This window comes from Phalaenopsis equestris, unplaced genomic scaffold (assembly GCF_001263595.1).
Source record: "Phalaenopsis equestris unplaced genomic scaffold, ASM126359v1 Scaffold000403, whole genome shotgun sequence".
Lineage (NCBI taxonomy): Eukaryota > Viridiplantae > Streptophyta > Magnoliopsida > Asparagales > Orchidaceae > Phalaenopsis > Phalaenopsis equestris.
Genome location: NW_018164845.1, coordinates 470,140 through 489,419, shown reverse-complemented (window position 1 = coordinate 489,419; position 19,280 = coordinate 470,140). Strand labels below are relative to the sequence as shown.

The following is a 19,280-nucleotide window of genomic DNA, read 5'->3' as shown; positions in this document are numbered from 1 at the left end:
CAGGTGGTGCTGGACTTCCTGCCAGCAGGGAAAGAGGCTGGAAGAGGAGGGGCGCAAGCGGGTTGGATCGCGGCTGGGTAGGGCAACAATTACAAGTACAGCTGGGTGGAAAATCTGTTGTCAGGATATGGTTGGGAGGAAAACAGTAGCAAGAAGATGACTGGGAAGTTGGCGATGGAAGTCAAAGGAAGGTAATCACCACCAAGGAGAAGGGATACAGCCATAGCACTACCTTTTCCGTTGGATACATCCTCGAGAGGAAAACTGAACGACGACGGCTGTCTACACAGAATCCGAAATCAGAATATGACAAAAACTAAAACCTGGGGCATAAAAACACATATAAAAAGAAGAGAGATCGGCGGGAAATTAAAACATGAAGGGCGGAAATTCCTGTCTATTGAAAAGTGGGGGAAGGTGTCGGTTCAGCCCCCTCTCTCAACTGAACCGGGTCGGGCCAAGCCACTTCATATTTTGGAGGAAAACCCCTGTGTCATTCTCCTAGGTAGCTTCGACCTCATTCGTTGAAGCTCATGGATCCTCATGGTAGTATGTCGATCATGACGGATATTTGTCATTTCACAACACATTCTCGTAGAATAGGTAGTCATCCTCTTTTGGCACATACTGAACGGAAGGTGCACATATAGGTGGGTTCCCGCAATGCAACTCTCGAGCCCTTACATTTGAAATCTTCTTCTTCCACTTCTCATGCCCAAGGTGTGGTGGTTGAGTAAAAAGTATGTGAGGAGAACTCAATTTTAGGATAAAATTTGGGGCAGACTGCGCCACCCTCAGTAGCGATCACTTAGGAGCAATTTTTTCTTCAGACAGGACTTGGATCTCATTGAAAATTTTTCATCACATTTTAGAGTTGACGCTCAGCCCACCCGCCTGGAAATTTGTTGATTGGTGCTCCGCTGAGCTAAATCTAACATCTAAACTACTTATTGTAATAGTCCAGGCATGACACATAATGACTCCTCTTTGGACATGTTGGACTTCTTTCCGTAGGGGCAACTCAAGAGAGAGTCTATAGATCTGACATATCTGCCTTTCTCTTGTCCGTGGGAATCATGTGTGATGTTGGCTCCTCCAACTCATAACTGCATTGGGCACTTACAATGAAGTCAGTTGGAGTCTATTCCAATCTTGTCCTCCTCAACTGGAAACGGGTTCTCCTCGTTTATATCATCGCCGTCTTCAGTGTTTGTGGTGTATCTACCCAACTTTTTTATGACGCCCTTATTGGTGAAGTAGATCATTCCCCTGGTTGTGCGTTATGCTTCAACATGTCCAAATTCATGGCACTTGCAACATTTTCTAGTTGCGATTGACTTGCGAAATGGTTTCGTTGGATACTAGCAAGGGGGGTCGCTTAGTGATGCAGCCTCTCCGCTTCAGAAGCTAGAGTCTGCAAATTTTAGCGGCAGTAAATTAGAAGGAACTGACACTGTGTTTCTCGCTTCATCTTCATATTTTCTCTTTCCCCTTTCGACCTTTCGGATCACGGTCGAGGGTAGTCTTCCATTGGATTTCATCTTCCATGTCTGTAATCCACCGCCGAAGTCGACGGATCTCTCGCCGTATCTCCTCCCGCAATGGCTCGGGCATGTATCTCAATGGTGGCATGACTAGGGTTTAGTGTTGGGAGGAGTGAGAGGGTATAGATGACTCGTTGAGGGTGTAAGAAAAGCAATTTATGGTTGCTGATTTTGAAAATCAGCAACGGGGAGTTAGGGTTTAGTCAAGAATTTGGCTAGGTTTGGGAACAAAGAAAAATTTCGGTAGAGGTGGCTTGGGTAGGGGCGGATACTAGGGAACCCTAGGATAGAATTCAGGTTGGGCTAACTCTGATACTAAATGATACCGGAAGAAACACAAATCACAATAGAAAAGACAAATATCTTTTTATATAATAAAGGATTCATAAAATTGAATTGATATTATGTATATAAGATATGCAATTCGTAATCTTTGTTCTTAGCCAAACATCAATGAACAATTAAAATTGGTTTGTTCATAAACGAACCATTTAAACCGAATTGAATTTCGGTTCGGTAAGTTCAGGTTGATCAAATTTTAGATTGGTTTGGTTTTCAGGATTCTAAATTTCAGTTTGGTTTTATCAATTTTAAAGTAAATCCATACAAACCGACCAAATGCTTACCCCTAAAGAGAATGAAAGCCTATCATAAAAATGGAAGCATGCTCGATGAAATAAAAACATCAAACTTGGCCAAAAAACAACCTGCGGATAATGCATATAGTTCGAAAATACCACCACACAAGAGATCGGAGAAGAGAGGATAAGAAAAACGAAAATCAAAAATACCTTGTGTGGGATCGGTTGAACTATCGGAGGTGAGAAGGCAGAGAAGCTAATGCAAGGGCAAAATCTGGAATGAGGGTTCAGAACGAAGGAGGGGCGACAAGAGTGTTCACCCATGTCTAGAATGCAGAACGCAGAGCAAAGGGCACGGCGTGGAATGAATAGTAAAATGAGCTATGTTTGAGCAGCAGCGAACGAAATGAAAAAAATAATGCCATAAAATGCAGTTAGAACCCGCGCCGCTGCCGTGTCGGTCTCACAAACGCATAGTTAAATTGTATGACAAAATGTACGTTTACAAACAATTAATGGATAGTTTTTACAAATACCTTGCCCAAACTAAACCTTTTTTTTTTTTTTTGAAAGGGGACAGATGATATACTTCCCGAAAATAACCTCCAAGAAGTCAGGTGGCAGCGTTTAAGAGAAATTAGACAAATTCTTTATGGTATTCACATACAATGGATGCTAATGATTTTGTAAAATAACTGAATCATACTTCTGCTAAAATATAAAATATTGTACTTTAAAGTTTAAAGGTATTAAAAATATATGACAAACGTACTCCACAATTCTATAAAAATACAATTTTCAATATAAGAAAAAACTAGTTAACCATTTGTACTTTGAGATACAGTTGATTCAAATAAGAATTTTTTTTTTCAATAAGTAAAAATTATATATTTTTAAAATTTTTCATCTAGTTTAGTCAATTTTATTTTGTATTTTGCAACATAATCTAATCTGCTTTTTTAGAACACCCGTAGTCAATCCTCATTGAAAATGAGACTACCCAAATTTAGATCATTCTCTGTTCTTTTTTGAAACACAGTCTCCGTCTTTGCACTTTTTTGGCTTTAAATTTAATTACACGTAGCTTCATATCAATTTAAGCCTGCATAACATATATGATGCCTACATTTTGAAAAAATATCCATACATTTCGTTCTGAATTATGGAATGAAAATCTATTCAACGAACACAACGTTCCATATTTTGCTATTTAGTGACATCAGCAGTAGATAACTAAACCCTAACAAGCAGTGAGATTTGTCTGAGAAATTATGAGTTCTTAATTTTCTGGGTAAGTATACTCCCTCCAATAGAACATCCCAACAGCAGGTTAGCAACATAGAAATGCATGCTTCAAATCATCAAGCTAATTCCTACTGAACAGAATGGTTATTACTCGAAGAAAAGATAAATTAACCTGATTCATACAATAATCCCCACAAGGACAATAGCCAGGAGTGCACTCTGTGCTTGTCAGGACATTCAGGCAATGTTCTCCACATGCACTGTCTTGACGATTTGGATTAATCTGACAGTCACATATAGCTATATCCTCTTCTTTTTGCTTTGCCTGCCTGAAGTAATAAGATATATGAAAGAGTAAGTAATAAAATTATCAGTAATCAGTACATGACATGGAACAAGCAATGTATAATAATGATGCTGCAAGCACCACCTTCATAGGTATCAGCAATTTCATTCTATAAAATACATAATTTGATCATATTTCAGATGGCTGATTCACATGCGAAGCGCCGCCATAGGGACACTCCCAAGGAACTAGAAAAAAGCTATAAAACTTATAAATTATTACACTTGCAGGTCATACTTTTAAAGAGTAAAAATAATAAACATCACAATTAGGACTATTGATGATATAATCTTGAGTTTGTCCAACCCTAACTTAAGATCAACTCAGAAGCATGCAATTTTATCCTGACAAGAGCCAAGTTTGATTATAGAAGACCTGATTTAATCTCGATTCAATGCAAACACGACTGGCCAAAGAATGATCCAATTTCGATCAATTTTGATCTTCTAAGACATTTTTTAGTCAAAATAAAAATATACGGTATTGCATATAAACATTAATCAACACAAAAAAAATGCATAGATGTATATAGATATTAATTAAAATCTAAACACATGCATAAATATGAGTACATAAGTCAATGTAGAAACATACCAATATGATCTAGATCTAACTCGATTGAGCAAGCCTCGACTTAATTTAAGTTTAATCCAAGCATGGTTTAGCATTTGAATAGGCTCACTGACAAATATCCAAGCCAAAATTCAATCTGATTTTTTAGCAATTTTCAATATGAAGACCAAATAACATCATTCCGGGGCTCTACCTTTTAGGAAGCGGATCTAGCAGGGAGGTAGTTCTAGAATAACAAGGAAATGATAATACGCAAAGTTGTCGGCATTTGGACAGGGATAAGAGTCGTTCGCCGGCTGTCTGAACTGAAAACAGCAAGACAAACGATGAAACGACGAAGCATGGACGACCTGGAGGACCACCTATTCCTACAAACACATTACTTGCAAAAGAAAGAGAATAAAGCAATCCTTACAGGAAAAATTAGAAAATACAACCTCCAAAACACGTAAAATAAAACAAAAATCCCTCGAACCTGAAAATAACATATCAATAGCTTTCTCAAAATAACACTAATTCAAATTAAAATAAAATAAAAATTGGGCCTACAATGGCCTAACGGTGGCAAATTAGCTAAAAAATCTCGTTGTCGTAGATACATAATGGAAATCCTATCTCCCGCACATCTCACATATGCGGGATTGCGGATTCGCGGAATCACAGAATCCAGCAAAACCAGGATCGTGGAATCCCATGCGGGAGAGCTCCTGCATCATTCTCTCTAGCTAGGAAAAGCTTCTTCTTCTTCTCTAGAAACATCTAAATCCCACTGTCTAATGCTCTTTCTCACAAAACACCTAGGGAGATTTTTAAAATTGGGGTCACTACTGCCTGGTTATGCGTGTGAGTGTGTTGCTATATTGAATTGAAGCTTAGTACCTAGTTTACTCTATAGACACTTCCAAAAATAACTCAAAAATTTCTCATTTTATGATGACAAGTTGAACACCCCTTAGCAGTGGCAACCTAGGAAAAAAACTATAGATCATAAAATCTTGAAACCCTCTTAGCAAGGGTCATCATGTGTCTGATATCGACTCATCAAACTCATTGTCTTCTTGGACAACCAATGCTAATATTATTGATGCATCTCTAATGCCTATAAAAGATAATTTGAGGCACTATATCCTCAAAATCTATATGAATGTGCATTACATCAAACTCCTTCCAAGGCTAGAGTACAATATGTCCCCAACTTTTATAAAAGAATATGTTCTTGTAGCCATCATGATGTAAGCAATGATCAACTGTTAATGGCCTAATAGTATATTACAAGCATCCATAAGTACCAGATCATGTCACACTTGCTCACTTTCTTCAGCCAGGATAGAAAATAAATTTGGGTTTGCTTCTGTGTGGTCAGGTTCAAGTTTTCGATCATTTGGGTAGACAACAAATTCTCAAAATTGTTTGCTTCTATAATAAGATTGCATATACTTCCCTTCATGATGAAACATGTATGAAAGAAATTGTGGTGGAGCCATGGATGCTCTCTTGTGAGCTCAGTCTGAAGAATTCGACGAACAACTAGCATCACTCCCACATCAGTTGGTAGTTGATAACTCATTTTTGCGATTCTCATTTTTTCATGTGTCGTTTTCCATTGCTTCAATTGCTCCTTGCTCTGTAAAAAAAAAATCACCATCATGCTTAGACAATCGGAAGTAATATCTCTAAAACCATATCGCTTCAAACACTTTCTAACTGGGATAGATTTGATAATACGGGTGGTTTCCACTTTTTCTCTACTCTGGAATGATTTATCCTCAGGAGCGGCCGACTTGGGAATTTTAAAGGGTGCACTATTGTTGTATGACTCTAGAGTTGATCTTTGTCTCTAAAGTGTGATCACCTATTGACGTTGTTCTTCCAATTTCAAAGTTATAGTATGTACATTCAGTAGAGACCAATATGGTTGCAATTGCATCACATTCTTGATATTGTATGTTGCTATGGTTCAATCAACTCATATTTCAATATGAGTTAGTTAAATTCAGGGATGTACACATAACAGATTTTATAACACAGGTTGTGGAGTTTTATGAATCTATGATGTCAGTAACATAGGGGAAAGCATTTGCGCTTCATCTCCCTTTATATCTTATAAACCATGTAGTTTCCTGCTATCAAAGACATTTCAAGTTCTCCTATCACAAAAAAATAAATTTCCTAAGAATGATGACTATCGATTTAACTCTCTTATTTTGGAGAACATTTTTATAGTAAAAAATTTATTCAACTGTTTGGAGCCACTCAAAAAATTCATCCAGATCCAAACGTCCATCAAAATCTTTCAAGTCATCTTCACTCAAAAATTATGATTTCTATTATATTTTATGTCAAATTATCAGGTTACTGATTCTTCATCACAGGAAACTTTCTGATGAAAGAGAATCCCTTCTTCCCCTTAACCCAGTGACCTCTTTGTATTGTCTCTTCTAAAAAGCAATAGATTTTGTTACAATAAAGGATCTCCGTTGCATGTCTTGCATTGCAAACTCTTGAACATCTATTTGCATGTTTCTCCTAGGTGAAATAGTGTGCTCTTCTTCTCACGATCAAGGTTTCGGCGGTATTGAATTGGAAAATGATTTAAATCATGTAAATTTTCGGTTTTGTCGTAGGAAAGATGGATAACTAATAATTATGGATTTGTCGGACTCTGATACCAAAGGATATTGCTCTATGGCTCCAAAGAGAAGTTTAGAAAGCGGATTTAGCAAGGAGATGGTTCTAGAATAGCAAAGAAATTATAATATGTGAGGTTGACGGCATTTGATAGGGGATAAGAGTCGCTTAGCATCTATCAGGACTAAAGCCAATGAGAAACTCCACATGTTCCTGAACAAGCTACGCATTCTACTTGCAAAAGCAATATGATGCAACACCACTTAGGACAAAAATCAAAGAATACTATCTCCAAACACACAAAACAAAACAAAAGCCCCATAAACAAAAAAAAATTACTGAAATTTAGCAGGATAATTTTATTAATATAAAAAGGGGTATAAATATAGAATACAAGTGTTAAAAAAAAGGAAAGTCATAACACCCATATCTCTTGGATTAAATTAATTTTTAATAACTACCTAGAGATAACAGAAAAGTCATAAACTAGGAAATACATAAACAAGGAAATAGAAAAATAAGGAAGTATTCGGAAAGGAAAGACATAAACGCCAATAACATGCAACACTCCCCTTCAAATTGAAGCATAGTTGTCAATCATGTTCTACTTGGATTTGAAGTTGTTAAACAACATGCGAGGAAGAATCTTTGTGAGAATATCAGCCAATTGTCCAGTAGATGGAACAAACGGAAGATAGATCTCCCCGGAATCAAGTATCTCCTTCATAAAGTGATGGTCAATTTCCACATTCTTTGTAAAATCATGTTGGAAAGGATTTTGAGCAATAATAATGGCGACTTTATTGTCACAAAACAACTACAGATGAGCCATAATCGACATACGTAACTCGGTGAACATAATGCACAACCAGAGGGCTACACACATCCCTAAAGTCATAAAACGAAACTCGGCTTCAGCACTACAACGAGCAATCACGAACTTTTTTTTTTTACTTTTCCAAGTGACAAGATTCCCCCAAATGAATTAGGAATAACCTGAGGTAGATCGTCTATCATGGACGGACTCAACCCAATCAGCATCGGTATAAACTACAACAGAGCAGGAGTTGAAACGACTGAATAACAAACTTGAGCCCAATATTTCTTTTAAATAGTGGATGATTGGATGAACCACGATGAGATGGTGCTCATAAGGGTCATGCATAAACTGAATGACAATACCCACGATTTGACAAATGTCTAAGCGAGTATGGGCGGGGTAAATGAGCTTACACGATGCATTAGTGGTAGGTTTTGTTCATTGGGCCGGCATTGGGAACATCTAATAATTTCTCATTTGGGTCCATTGGGACAGCAACTGATTTGAAATGGAGAAGCTTGGTATCAGTCAATAAATCCATCACATAATTTTGCTGGGAAAGGCAAATGCCCTGCGAAAACCGGGCTACTTCAATGCCTAAGAAATTCTGGAGAGACCCCATCTTTCATTTCAAAAGATGCAGTGAGGAAGCCTTTGAATGACTCCAAGGCTGGCATATCATTACCTGTGAGCAAAATGTCTTCGACATAGATGATGAGGATGACAATACGACAGTTGGATGAATGCCGAAAAAATAGTGTATGATCATATTGGGCTTGAGGGAACCCATGGCCCACTACCACCTGAATGAACTTGACGAATCAGGCCCATGGGGATTGCTTCAATCTATGGAGAACTTTCGCAATCGGCACAGTTTCCCATGGGAAGAGATCGAGCCAAATCGGGAGGGTGGAGAGAGACATATAAACCTCATCAGCGAGATCATCATTAAGGAAAGCATTTTTAAAGTCTAACTGAAGTAAGGGTCAATTTAGATTCACGACTAGTGATAATAAGACCTGAATAGTATTGAGTTTGGCAACCGGAGCAAATGTCTCCTCATAATCAACTTCATAAGTTTGAGAATATCATTTGAAAACCAAACGTGTTTTGTTGTGCTCAAAGGAATTATCAGAGTTAAACTTGGTTCTGAAGATCCACTGACAGCCCTGCCGCTTTTTTCCCCGGAAAAGATCGACCACATCCTAAGTATGGTTACGCCGAAGAGCATTCATCTCATCCACGACAGCAACATTCCAGGGCAAGTTAGTCAAAAGCAACTTTTATAGTGGATGGAAGACAATGATCTATCACAAAAGTAGTAAATGCTTTTTAGTTTGGAGAAAAACTGTAAAACGAGAAGTATTTCATCAGAGGATACAGAGTTTCTAACGGTATATGTTTGCATACCTCAATAGGGAGATCCATATCTTCACTCGGATCACGAGTGACCCCTGTAGGCGGAGAAGGAATCTTTCTAAGGATGTCGGTTGGAGTGGATTCCAAAACCCGCAACGGAGCGGTGGGCTCGATGATAGGGGCATTGAGACGAGTTTCAACAGGGTTTTGGACGATGGGTATAGACCCGGATAGAGGGTGGTGGTGATGTTGGCCTGGTGTGTGGCGAATCCATTGGTGCTGAAGGTGCACCAGACACGGTGGTCGTAGCAGAAATGTCTAACTCAGTCGGAAGAGGAACAATTTCCAAAAAACAAAGCCCCCTCACTTGAGGCAGCTAAAATAGATTTTATTAGTGGTAGGATCCAGACACTGGTAGCTTTTTTGAGTGGCGAAATAGCCAAGGAAGACACATTTGATTGAGCGGGGATCAAGTTTACTACAAGTTGGGTATGTGTTTCGAACAAAGGTCATGCAGCCAAATATCTTGGAGTCTGACAAGGAGAAAAATCGGTTGATAGAAAAAAATGACATCAAGGTGGATGATAAGGTCTGAAATTTGTGATTGTTGTAGGAACTCTATTAATGAGGTAGTTGGCAGTGAGGATGGCATCCAAAACCATTTATGAACATTGGCTTGAAACATAATTGAACGATCAGTCTATTTTTTCACACGGTTATCCCATTTTGTTGAAGGGTAGTCATACAGGAACTATGATGGAGGATGCCCTTACTCACCAAGAATCCTCCCAATATAAAGTTAAAGCATTCACGGTCATTGTTTGTCCGAAAAACTTCAACATTTATTTTGAATTGGGTTAAAATGAAAGAGTGAATTTTTTTTTAAAATGATAGTAACTTTAGATTTATCTTTTAAAGTATAGACCCAAGACATCCGAATGTGGTCATCAATTAGAGTAAGAAATCAACATTCGTTGGTCAAGCTCACAGTTCGAGAAGTTCCTCATAAATCACTATGAATAAGTGAAAAATAAGAGGAAAGCGTGTAAAGATGAGATGAATATGACACACGTTGATGTTTGACGAACTGAAAAAATTTCCATTTAAAAGAAAATAAATTTTTATCAATAAACATCCAGGGGTGCAAATGTTTTAAATAACAAAAAATGGGATGACTCAAACAACAATGTAAAGGCATGATAGGGCATGCAATAGAAAGAGAAAAAATATAACTACGAAACTGAATGTCGATGTCATCTATGTCATTTACTTAGAAAAAATAGAGTCCAGCTACCCGTTTAAAAGTTTCAATCATCCTCCCAGAACGACGATCATGAAAAATACAAAAAAAAGAGAAAATTTGAGCAACGCAATCAAGATCACATGTTGACTTACTAACCAACTAGAGGTTGCACTAATGTAAAGGAATGTGTAACAGGATTCTAAAGTCAACCCTATTGTAATTAAAACTGATCTTTTACCCGCAATTAAAAGAGTCATCGGAAATTTTAATAGTATCTCGCCCGTAGCAAAAAGAATAGGCCAAGAAGAAATGAGAACCCCTGATCATGTGGCTCGTGGCACTCGAATCAATAATTCATGGGCTAGAAGACCAGCGAGTGTCATAAAGATGTTACATCGGCAAACATGAGAGGTTGATAGTCGGATGAGATCTAACTAGACCCTAACAGTTTAATCAAGTGTTCCATCTAACTCTTGATGGCGTCTGTAGATTCGGATATGGTCCACGTAGGCGTCGGCTAAACTATTACAGATTCTAAGGTCATAATGAGACATTTACGACCGAAGACTTATTTGTCGATTTTTAGTGGCGTGAGTGGCTCGCAACGGCGTGGCCGAGTGTGGAGTATTGTTGGAGACCAAGGTTGAAGGCTCGACTGAAGAAGTGGAGTTGTCGAGCATGACAAGTCTCGAGCTTTCTTCACAGCGAATCTCGGTGAATGCTGCCTGAGTTGAAAAGAGAGGATCACATCTAAGTATATGGTCGTGGAATTCAGTGAGATCCTTGTTATGTTAAGAATTGGAACACGCAATATTTTTTCAATTATTTTTGAAAGATGGAAATATCTACAGGAGAGTCTCAAGTGTAATCATAGTAAATGTCACATTTCATCAATAAATGTAACCAAGTTGTTGTGGTACTGGGTCACCGTCTTCAATCCCTATTTCACCTCACAGATCTTCTTAAAAACCTCATAGAATTGTCCAAAATTACCTATATCTGAGTAGGTGTCATGAACGGCAGTCTAAAGAACACTTGCAAACAAAATAAACATATATGAACGGTCAATCGATGTCTCCGTAGAATTAATCAGCCATGACATGACCTTGGAGTTCTCCACTTCCCATGCTGCATATGCTAGGTCGGCCTTCAGAGGTTCATGAATCATTATTGTGAGATGACCGAATTTACCACGATCTTTCACGAACAATGACACAACTTGCGACAATTGGAGAAAATTAAAGGCGTTGAGTTTATGGGTGGCAATCAAAAAATTCATGTAGATTGAGGTTGATGTCGATCCACTGGTAGATTCAAGAACCGTGTCAGACTGAAGCTCGATGGTAGAGGCATTAACCATGGCTCCAATTAAAGACAAATGGGAGGTTGGGATGCCCAAACATGGAAGAAGAGGATTCCTTGCAAGGATATCATCAAACTAGGACTGCAGGGAAGAAATTCCAACCCAAAAAAAGAGGTTTAATAGGCAGGATGTCGGTCAGGTTGTAGGAAAGGAATTCTAGCCGGAAAAAACGGAGATCCTATGGTTCTTGGTAAGAACCATGGCTCGAGAAGACCTGAGGGAAGATTTCCGGCAACAGAAAAGGGTGTTGGTTGTAGGCAAGCGACCGATTGTTGGCCTTGGGATGATGCGAAGGGGAGTCAAGGTGCAGTAAGGGCGTCCGACAGCTAGAAAAGGGAAGGAACAATAGCTATAGACCAGCAGATGACAATACTAGCAACTGGAGAAGAATCCTAACGGCTAGGGTAAGATCCCTTGGCCCTGATACCATGTTGGAACTATGCAGAATAATTTTATTGATATCAAAAAAAGTATAAATACAGGATACAAAAGTTATAAAACAAGAAAGACATAACACCCAAATCTCTAATATTAAATTAATTACTAATAACTATCTAGAGATAAAAGGAAAGTCATAAACTAGGAAATACATAAATAAGAAAATACATAAATAAGAAAATACATAAACTAGGAAATATATGAAAAAGAAAGAAATAAACACTAATTACTTCTAACAAAAACAGCAATATATGAATATTTCCCTATCAAAATACCCTAATTCAAATTAAAAAAACATACAATTTGGGCACACAGTGGTTTGGTAGTAAAGAATTAGTGGGTAAATCCCGTTATCGCACATATAGGAAGGGAAATCCGGTCTCCTGCTCATCTCACATATGCGAGGTCATTAATTGCACAATCCACGAAACACAGAATCACGCACAAGATAGCTCCCGCATCAACAAATTTTCTGATTAATCAATTGAAATTATGTTGAAAAAATTTAATGAATATATGTTTAAGTTCCATTGCATTCCAAATTTAAAATTCTTATAGAATAATTTATCTGAATAAATACAATTAAACAACTACTTAAGAATGCATATCCTAGGGATAATCTAATTTTCACTCTATCTATTACATTTTCATCATCAACAATGCTCTCTTCTCTCAGTGAATTTAAAGCCTTGTTAATTTGCCTGTGAATCCTTGCTTCCTTAGCTTTTGATGCTATTTTCACAACATCCATTATCAAGTTATAATCATCGAAGTCTATCATCAGCAACATTGACAATATTAGCACTCATATTTCAGTCAAAAACAATATGTATCCCAAACTATTATGATGGCTTGGACATGCCTTGTTAAAGGCACCCATTGAGAGGAGCACAAGACATTAATGCCTCACCTTGCCTGGCCATCTAATTGAGCACCGACTTCCCTAAGACAACAGTAATTTTAGCCTCGGAACTTTAGTTCTACTAGTAATTTCATCATCTCCCCATGCTTTTCTACAAGAGAACCACATATTCAGTCATTGTACTGCTCGGTAAAGGAATTTTATTCTCTAAAGCACTAACAAATTCAACTTTATCTACTTTCTATCTACTTTCTGGATCTCATGATCTCATATATATATATATATATAGATGAGCATTTACATGCATACTACAAAATTCTTCTGAATTTACATATCTAATGCCTAAACTTTGATTTTTACATTTGTAACACTCCAATCTTTCAATTACTAAATTTTAAAAGTGAAATACACCTTTGCATGCATGGACAAAGTGGTATTATTGTAACCATCAAATTTAGATGTTAGATATGTAAGCAAATATGAATTTTGAAGCATGAATATAAATCTCCATATTATTCCCCTTCGAAGGTAAAAAGTAACCTTTATAGCACGAAGGAATAAAAGATTAATTATCAATGAGTTTTAACAGAGAAGACGACTATGGAAAAATGCAAGCATAAAAATTATCGGAACAAAAATGGAATTTATAGAATACTGGAATTTAACTTTACCATGTAAAAAACTCCCTGAAAAAAAAAAGCATGTAATGCATCAATATTATATTCTGGAGAAAAATAACTGAAAAGTTTTCCATCAGAGAGCAAAGTTATAATATAGAAATATCAATAGAAGTGAATAATAAAATGAATTTTTTAGTCAGATCACTTCATTTATTTATTTATTTTTACAAGGCCAGCGCAAAGGGATGCGCATTTACTTACTCTCGCACAACAGCTAAAAAGCTTGAAAAAGAAAATATATGCATACAGATCAAGAATTTACTTCCGGTATGAGAATTCATTCCTCTGGATATGTTTATACAGAGGAAGCCCTTCAATTTGTAGACCCTGCAGACAAAAAAAATAAAAATAGTTTAAAAAAATCTGATATTTCTCAAATCATCGAGCCATTGTTACCGTAAAGGTCGTAAATAAAACAAGCTTTAACAATTTTCATATTCACACACAACAATTGAATAAGGCATTGATGTAAATGTTGGAAGGGATTGCGATAGGGAAGGTGAATGACCCATGAATTCATGTGCTAAATAAAGGAATGCATGTACCATGAGTCCTTGTACAAACAAGAAAAGAGGAGAGCCACAGATTGCTCCCACTGACAGAATAGAAAGGCGACAAGAGGCGGACAACTAATAAGACATGCAAGGAAGTCATTGTCAAGAACTGCGTGGTTTTTATTTATACTCTAGGTAGCTATATGTATAAATACTGGTTCAAGGAATAAACAAATCAAATTTTTCAGTCATTTCTTTTCTCTATGATATAAGAGTAAAGTTAGGATCCTCCTTCCAACATTTGTTTTTCCCTCGATTTCAGTCTAATTCTCCTATTGATTTTTTAAACTTTCCTTCCAAAATTAAACCATCATGAATGATCAAAATTTGACTAAAGGATGAATCCAAATAGTACAAATCTAAATTAAACCATCATGAATGGTCAAAATTTGACTAAAGGATGAATCCAAATAGTACAAATCTCATATCATTTGAATAAAAAAAACTATCTCAAGTAATCTCAAATTGTAAAGATCTTTTTGAAAGAAAAATGAGAAATCCACAATCTTGTTTATCCTCCTACAAATCTAAAAGACCCAAAGTTTTGCACTTTGGAATAAAATAGATTCCATGATTATATCATAGTTACCGAACACCATGATGCCTTAAATCAGTATACCATAAGTAATCCAAATAACCTCAAACAAAATTTGGGAGGCTGTCAAATAAGCTTACTCAAAGATGATACTCTCATCTACTAGATCGAGACGAAGCTCTTAACAACCAAGCAATGCAGCCTTTTTTCCATCGAATATTTCAATACGATGAAGATTCATCAATTAGAGCTAGATTACTACAAAGTTCTCGAGATAAAATATAGTGATAACGATATGATTCTCAAGCAAAAGTAGAAAGAGAAAGGGTTGAATTTCTTGCAGGACATGATGATGAATTCGACCAAGTTCACATTCAAATCTTGAGTGGAGAGCCTAACTCTGAAATGATAACTATAGAAACTCAAGATAAGGGACTTATTGACCCAAAATCTTCCCAAAAAAAAGGAAGATATTCTTTCTGAAAAAGCAATAAGTAATGCAATTACTACAAAAAAGGGGCATATCAAAGATAAATATTAAAAACAAATCAAGTTAATCAAAAAGGAAAACTTACCTCATTAAACCAAAAGGGCTTAACTTAGAAGGAGCTGATGAGCTAAAAATGTTTCTTAATTCTCTAAAAACAATGCTACAATCATACTTTCAACCTCAAAATAGTAAATATTCAAACTCTTGTACTTTTAATGTCTAAAGTAGTTTCTCTGAAACCTGAATAATGGATTCAAAAGCCACCAATCACATAGCCAAGAGCCACCAATCACATAGCCAAGAGCCACCAATCAAATAGCCAATTTTGTGAATACTTTTCAAAATCCTTATCCCAGTAATAAAAAATAAAAAATAAATCGCTAATCACAATTGCAGTTCAAAAAAATATTAATATTTCTCCTATATTTAGTTTCAATAATGTGTTACATGTTCCTAACCGAGCAGAACTTATTCACAACCTCACAAAAGAGCACAAACTACAATATGACATTTTTTACACTGCATATATAACATTAAGCAAGCTAGAGATATCTACTTGGCGGGAGTAGCCACGTATCATGATCCTTTATTAACACTCTAAATAAAAGTATCATTTGGGACCATCACTATAGATTAAGACATCCCTCTTTTAAAATTGTTCCATGTATTTTTCTTTTTATTTTATAAATGTTAATATTAAAAATTTTCATTGTGAAACTTAACAAATTACAAAATATCATAAAATTCATTTTTCTGAAAGGAAAACTAGATCCTCTAATCCTTGTCTGATAATTCACTCTTATATTTGTGAATCTTGAAAAATTCTTAGTATTTGTGAATCTTGGAGAATGTTGTATTCACTATTGATCGCAATCAAATGACATAAGTTCATCTTATCAAATAAAAATTTAATGCCAATCATATTGTTTCAATATCTATCTCTATAAAAAAAAACTAAACATTAAAATTAAAAAAAATATATAAGATTGATAATACTTAAGATTATTTTAGTCCAATTATATCTTTTTTTAATAAAAAAAAGGTACAATTCACTAATCCTCCTACCTGACATCTCATAACAAAAGGGGATTGGAAGAAAAAAAATCGGCACCTCCTGAAAGCCACAATGACTCTTCTATTCCAAATTAATTTTCTAACAAAATGTTGGGAAGTTCTTTAGCCTCTACATACTTCATTAATATAGCACACTCAAGCGTGACTGCTTTCAAAAGTCACTTGAATTATCTTACTGAATTTTTTACTACAAACATGTTTTTCATAAAACTTCCTCCAACAAATATTTGTATGACAACATCCACAAATAACATTAGGATAAAGTTGATCATACAGTATCGTACATCTTTTGTGGACATCCATCTAATTTTATTGGTGTAAATTTATCATCCAGACATAAAAAATTTATTCACTACAAAAGATATCATTTTTTATGAAAAATAAAATTTCTTCACTCAAATTTGTCTCCAATGCGAGAACAAAAAAATTGAAAAAAAAAAAAGAAGGGCTTAATATCTTTTTCCATGAGAGCTTATCTATAACAACACAATAGCTTGCTCCTATCACTACATCTCTATAAATCTATACAAGAGAAAAAAACCAATCCAATGTCTTCAACAAGCTCAACCCAAAGCCATTGTTAAGTAACTTCCATAACAATGATCAATCTATCATCAAAAAGCCTCCTCTTACCCCATATCCCTGCACATGTCCTTTCAAATTTTTTCTCCTACATAAAACCTTTCTTACAAATATCAGCTCAAACGCCATTAAAATTTCATAAATCTTATTTGTTAAGAATTAGAAGGATGCCATAAAAGAAGAAATTAATTGCCTAGAAAAAATCATATCTTAGAAATCATTGAGCTACCCAAAGGAAAGAAAATCTATCAGATGCAAGTGAGTTTCTCAATAAAACATAAGATAGGTTGAAGCTTTACATGATAAACAACAAGGTCTACACATTAAAATAACTGTCTACACGGGAATATTAAAGAGTTTTATATGGATCGCCCACCAAAATTCAATAGCTATTTCATAAAAAATAAGATGTACAATTAATAAAACATCATATGATATTAAATAATCATCAACAGGATTTTGATTAATTTATAAAGGCCATGTAAGGAATGAAATACAAAGAAAACAAAGAGATCATGCACACTTTAAAAATTAATTGGAATACTAATATATATATCATATATTCGTCTTGACATCTGTTTTACAATAAGTCTCATAAGTTAATCCATGTATAAACCAAAGAAATTTTAACTTCAAGCTAAGCATGGGTCCTTATTGAAAAAGAGATTGAGCAAGAATGGTGAAGTAGCACATTGTCACCATACCGCACATCAAGTAGTAGCAATGAAGTGGGCAAGCGAGGAGAGCGGGCTTGACTGGTCAAAGTAGAAGTAAGAGAGAAGGTTAAGCGGGAGCTATTGGGTGAAGCAATCGTGAGAGCACAAAGCCGTTGAAAGTTGGCAAGCTGGTAATGGAGGAGAAAACAAGAGAATGAGCAAAGCTGCAACATGCAAGTAGGATCTTCACAGGACCTTCAAGGGATCTTTGAAACATGAGATCCCCACAAGTTCTTCAAGGCATGAGATGAAGACAAAACAGTTTGTCTAACAAGTCACGTGGCTTCGGCTTATGCCTGCTAGTGAATGCAGCCACCCCTTCATTTCTGCTTGGTTTTCTAATTAAGGAAATCATTAACTCATTGCAGGGATGGTAACAGATTTGATGAAATAATGTTCTAGAACAAGCAGCAGCAACCAAGCATGCAAGAGGTAGATAAAGTGAAACGCAGAATTATCGTGTTCTAAGCAATTGTGCCTTAAACATGTAATAAGTAAAGGGTCAGCTTCTTCTGAGAAACTCTCAGGGAGGAAGACAACCACATAATGTCATATCACATGTATCAGCCCAACAATGCATCAAGGATTAAACGTGAGAAGTCCTCGCCTGCACATAAGTATGTGCAAGAGTACATCTAATTCACACGAGCTCGTGGTTTCGACAACTTCAAGCATAACTTTGATTGCAATTCCGTTAAGGATTCTCAATAAGAAATACTGGCTATAATAAAATCCCGATGTACTATACAAATAAACCGCTAGAAACTAATGCCGGGCAACATTTTAAAACCTAAACTGGCCACAACTCTTGAGCGGCGAGTGGCACCCACAACATTCAATCATGCATAAATGTGTCATGTATAGGGGAAATCATGAACTTTCAACGCTGCCATGGCCCACATCCCATAAACAAGAGAGAGTAAAAGAGAAGCAAAGAAGTCCAACGACAATGTTCAGCGAAACGATCGCACGAATTTCGGTTTTAGAATTCCGCTTCAATTTCACAGCATGTATTGCACAGGCAAGGAGGAGAAAAACCACAAACCTCATCGTGAAGCATGATCTGCTGAAACCGATAAACAAGACGCTGGCAGGAAAGCGAAAACCTCGCGTCCTCCTGTTCTATAGTCGAGGAGGGGAAAAAATTTGCGTACCGTACGCAGGGCTGCTTTCGATTTCGAGGTGTAGGGAGAGTATAAGAGGTTATATCTGTCTTATAACCTCTTAAAACTTTTATATAATTATCTTTAATTTATTTATAACCTATTCTATATATGATAATAGAAGCGTGAAATTTATTTGTATGTTACAAATAGCTTACACTATGTTACATAGAGGTTAAAGGGTTAAAACATAGGTATAAACCGCTTATAACCTCCCTATAACCTCGAAATCACATGTAATGTAGCATACGTCTATCGTACGCAAATTTTCTCCCGAAGGAGGCTCGCCGAGCTGCAAGGCCTGCCGGTGTAAAAATATTGTAAGGTCCAAATGTGTATATTATATTTGGGACTTCAATAACATATAAGTACACATATTTGCAAATTTACATTCTATGATAAGAGGAAGTTTTTGAAAGAATTAAGGTTTATTTTTTAATGAAGAAATCTTTCGAAAATATATTTTTAGAATAATCAAGCGAAA

At 36.2% G+C, this 19,280-nt stretch overlaps 1 protein-coding gene across 1 annotated transcript in view; it reads right to left on the bottom strand.

Moving 5' to 3' along the window:
* LOC110026917 (histone-lysine N-methyltransferase ASHH1) overlaps window positions 1-18,808 on the bottom strand; it is a 53,602-nt gene extending 34,794 nt beyond the window's left edge. The window contains exons 1-3 of the mRNA XM_020728127.1: window positions 18,679-18,808; window positions 13,945-14,009; window positions 3,543-3,699 (exon numbers count right to left, since the gene is read on the bottom strand). Coding sequence (XP_020583786.1) covers window positions 3,543-3,699; window positions 13,945-14,009; window positions 18,679-18,693 — 237 coding nt within the window. The 5' untranslated portion in view covers window positions 18,694-18,808. The remainder of the gene's footprint in view (window positions 1-3,542; window positions 3,700-13,944; window positions 14,010-18,678) is intronic.
* Window positions 18,809-19,280: the final 472 nt, after the last annotated feature.